Raw genomic sequence first — 4517 nt, forward strand, 5'->3', positions numbered from 1 at the left:
TCACATCGACCCTTATTCGCATGAGGCTGGGCCATGCATGCATTCCCTTGCATTTGGCAAGGCTTAACCTTTTGCCTAGCGATATATGTGAGTGTGGCAATGACGTTGGGGATTTTAATCATATATTCTTTGCCTGTCCTCGAAATGACCGTTCCGCTTTTATTTCCTCACTTTTGTCCATTAAAATTCCTTTTCCTACTTCAATTTCTATCCTTTTATCTAATATCAATATTGATGTATATAGAATATTAGCTAGTTTCATTTTTCATAATAATATAAAATTGTAACCATTTATGTACTTAGTTTATATAATATATATACCTGATCCTTTTTCCAAATTCCGTTCCAATTTCAAATCCAAAAAATAAATCCATTAATTCACTTCCTAACCTTTTTGCGTGGCTGACGCACAAACCGTGCAGGCCAAGAAATGGGAGAAAAAAAAAAAAAAAAAAAACATATGTATATTATCTATATTTATGAACTTCAATTTTTGTACAGAGTTTGTAGAACAATGTTGCTTATTTGTGAACTGGTCTAGACCTCTGCTGGTCGAAGTCAATATCGTAATATGAAGTTCATTGGCTGAGATATCCGTAACAGAAAGATACGTTAAATAAGTTTCGTATTAATTGTGGAAATGCCGTAGTAAGTGTCAAGAATTATCTTGCACAATGATGTACGACAGTACTTGTGGTGCAGCGGCGACTGGCCAGTGTGGCCCTGCGCAGGCTGAACGAGAACCTCCAGAACCGCGGGAACCTCCACCACCACCAACTGAACGAGATTACAGCGGCTACGATATCGTGAAAGCAACGCAGTACGGAGCATTTGTGCGCGTTAAAGAACTCGTCGAAGCTGGCTGGGACGTGAACCGACCCGACGGCGAAACGGTGACCTTGCTGCACTGGGCTGCAATCAACAACAGACGCGACATCATCCAGTACTTGCTGTCGAAGGGTGCGAATGTCGATGCAGTTGGGGGAGAGTTACAGTCGACACCGCTACACTGGGCGACGCGGCAAGGGCACCTGGACGCGACTGTGCTGCTGGTCCGCGCGGGAGCCGACCCTTCGCTGCGTGACGCCGAGGGCTGCGCGTGCCTACACCTGGCAGCACAATTCGGTCACACTGCTGTGGTGGCGTACCTAGTGGCACGAGGTGTGACTGTGGATGAACCTGATGCAGGTGGCATGACGGCGCTCATGTGGGCAAGCTGGAAGGTTGCAGCTGTGGACCCAACACGTTTACTCCTCACTTTAGGTGCATCAACACAACCAGCTGATCGTGGCCATGGTAACACAGCCCTGCACTGGGCTATTCTGGCACGTAACACTACGGCCATATCCACTCTGATACTTTATGTGAGTTTCGTTTTTCTTGCTTTATCTTTATTAAATGCATCTGATTAAATGAAGCTTATCTATATGCAGGGTGATGCTAATTTGGATGTACCCAACCTGCGAGGAGTGACTCCATTGCAGATGTTACAGGCGAGTGCTGATTCCTTATGGGTTGGCTCTAAAGTTTCAGACAAAATAAAGGAACGTACAATGGAGTCAGAAAGATTATCAATATTTAGAAGATTGACATATGACAAGGTATAGCGTTTTTGTTATTCATAATAATATCAAATTAAATGATAATCAGTTGCTGAGCTGTAGAAGGTTACTGAACTCTAACATGTTGATAATCAAATATGCAACTTGTAATAACCATACCACTACTCAATTTATATTATGCTTAGTTGTCTGATTAAACCATTGAATTTTGCAGAAATTCAGATGGTGGTGTGTGGTAGTAATGCCATTCATGGCATTCTACTTGACTGGCCTCATCCTGGAGACGGACTTGAACTATCCTCTAAAAACCTTAATCTTGATTGGTTTCTACTCACTTTTACATTTTACTAGTAACTTGTTATTTGATGATGAACTCAAAAACATATTTCCCCTGAGTATATATCTCGCAACCAAGGTAAGACAACTGTGATTCATTTTCTAAATATTTTTATGCTATCTAAAATTTTATTTTAAATGGTAAAAAAATAAATAAGATGTCAGGTGTACCCATATCCAGCGACACAACTATGCTGATGTTCAAATCCTGGAGGCAGGTACTAATTATTCTAAGAAAATACCTACTGAACACATATTCATGGATGCTTTCCCAATGAAGGAGTAACATTGAGTAATAAAAATCAAAATAGCAAACATGTGTTATCACTAAACAATTGCGACATAGACTTCAAGTCTCAAGCTGGGTGTTGGCATCCCTGATGTGTTGTCTTGTGCTCTGATATCAACTAGGAACTTGTGAGCTCGTTCACTCTTTACACAATTTAAATCAAATAAATTATATATGTACATGTAGGAACGGAATGGAGCGATATGGATGAATGACAGATATAGAGCATGACTGAGTGAGAGAGATAGGAGATGTCATGTTAGGAAGTAAGAAAGACGGCAAATGAATGCGGAACACCTAGTTTTATTTTTTAAGCAAGAAGAGGGTACTTGTCGGATGCGACTGCCGACGGCGGACAGACGCGGTGTAGAAGCAAGACTATTATATTTTAGTTACATAGATTAAGACGAAATATAGAATCAAGTCTGTGTGAAGTGATCAACCATTTCATTGGCCCGGCCCACCTTGAATATAAAACTCCAAATACATATATTATTATCTACATAAGTGAATAGCTGTGTTCCTTGCAATGCTAGTGTCCTTGAGTAATGTTGAATACTTACCACCAGTTGAGCCTTCTTGACTTATAGGACAATAATAAAAAAAAAAAAAAAGTACAACAAATGTTAAATTACTCATTTGATATTTTTTATTAAATGTATCTACTACCTGCTATTCAGTAGTCAATGAGGTTTAAGGTACGGAGGTGCGATGTATGTGGACGTTGGTACCAGAAGATGGGTGGAGATGGGCGCCAGCCATTATTATTCAAACCTATAGAATGTTACAGACTGATACAAAATGTAAGAATTTAAGAGCTTTGGTGATATCATGTTTCAGGTGTGGTTCTACATAACGTGGGTGGTGTTTATCCTTCCGGTGGTGGGGTGGAGCTGGTCTCTGGGGTTCGCAGTTTGCTCGGGGTTGCTGTGGGTGACATTCCTGCGCTCGTGGCGTTCCGATCCTGGCGTCATTACAGCTTCCAAAGCTGACAAGTTCAGGGTCAGTACATATTGCACCTCACATTATATTTTTATTTTCTTTGCGAATTTACGAGGTCATAGTTAATGGCATCAAGGGCTGCGTACATATCACATTGCATCACTGCTTTGTGAACATGCTCATGGGGGCTCATGGGGGCTCTCAACAGACGATCATCGAGCTGTCGGAGGCGGCGGGCGGCGGGTTCGAGTCGTCGCGGTTCTGCTCGGCGTGCCTGGTGCGGCGCCCGCTGCGGTCCAAGCACTGCGCCGTGTGCAACCGCTGCGTCGCCAAGTTCGACCACCACTGTCCCTGGGTCGGCAACTGCATCGGCGCCAACAACCACCGCCACTTCATCGGCTTCCTGTGCAGCCTCATCCTCATGTGCTGCTGGATGCTGTGGGGCGGCGCGCGCTACCTGCGCGACCAGTGCCCCGCGCCCGCCGAGCCGCTCGCCTGGGTCTCCTGCAACGGCTGGATCTCGTGGGTGATGCTCAATGCCGCGTTCCACCTGTTCTGGGTGACGGTGCTCACCGGCTTCCAGATGTACCTGGTGGTGTGCCTCGGCATGACCACCAACGAGCAGCTGAACCGCGGCCGCTACAAGCACTTCCAGGCGCGCGGCGGCCGCTCGCCCTTCAGCCGCGGCCCGCTCGCCAACTGCTTGGAGCTGCTCGGCTGCCGGTCGCCCCGGGACCACGCCGACCTGGACCACGGCGTGTGACGTCACAGCGCAGCCAACCTACTGCTTTATCTCAACCAGCTGAGGCTTTATTACAGGCCAGACTACATGCGATCCGCGGTTACGTCAGCGTTCAACAGGATCAGGCGCCCCGCCCGGTCCTGGTGGGGATCCCCACTACATTTTTTTTCAATATCTTTTGATCTTAAATTATGGATATACTAATCATTATTATATTTCGCGCCTCTACGTACTGTGGTTTGTGAAACGCCGGTCGACGGTCGCTTATTTTAAAACAAAAACTTAAAGAATATATAGCTAAACGAAGCAATAAATCTCGGGCATCAAATAATTAAAAAATTAATGCATTTGACTAAAGGGCAGTCAAAATATGTTCCGACATATGTAGGCACACATATCACTCACACATCACAACAGGGCCGGAGTCCCGGGGGACGCTGCGGCGTCGCCCCCGGACTACGCGGAACTAAATAATGTAACAACTGACTCTACGAACAATATCAGTACCGCTAAGATAACCTAGTCACCCTTAGTATTAGAACGAATTCTCAAAGTAAATGTCGACCAACGACCATCTTCGATTGTGATAAATGAGAACAAAACATTACCATGTAAGTTAAGTAGTGAATAAGCAAGCCGCCCGGCC

At 44.9% G+C, this 4517-nt stretch overlaps 1 protein-coding gene across 1 annotated transcript; it reads left to right on the forward strand.

The window, feature by feature from the left end:
- Positions 1 to 455: 455 nt before the first annotated feature.
- On the forward strand, positions 456 to 4152 carry LOC101746431 (palmitoyltransferase Hip14). Its single transcript, XM_004927675.5, has 5 exons — positions 456 to 1364; positions 1434 to 1601; positions 1777 to 1977; positions 3028 to 3189; positions 3338 to 4152. The coding sequence occupies exons 1-5, from the start codon at positions 675 to 677 to the stop codon at positions 3890 to 3892; spliced, it is 1776 nt and encodes a 591-aa protein (XP_004927732.2). The 5' UTR covers positions 456 to 674; the 3' UTR covers positions 3893 to 4152.
- The last annotated feature ends 365 nt before the right edge of the window (positions 4153 to 4517 follow it).

The sequence above is a fragment of the Bombyx mori genome, chromosome 13, assembly GCF_030269925.1.
Source record: "Bombyx mori chromosome 13, ASM3026992v2".
NCBI lineage: Eukaryota > Metazoa > Arthropoda > Insecta > Lepidoptera > Bombycidae > Bombyx > Bombyx mori.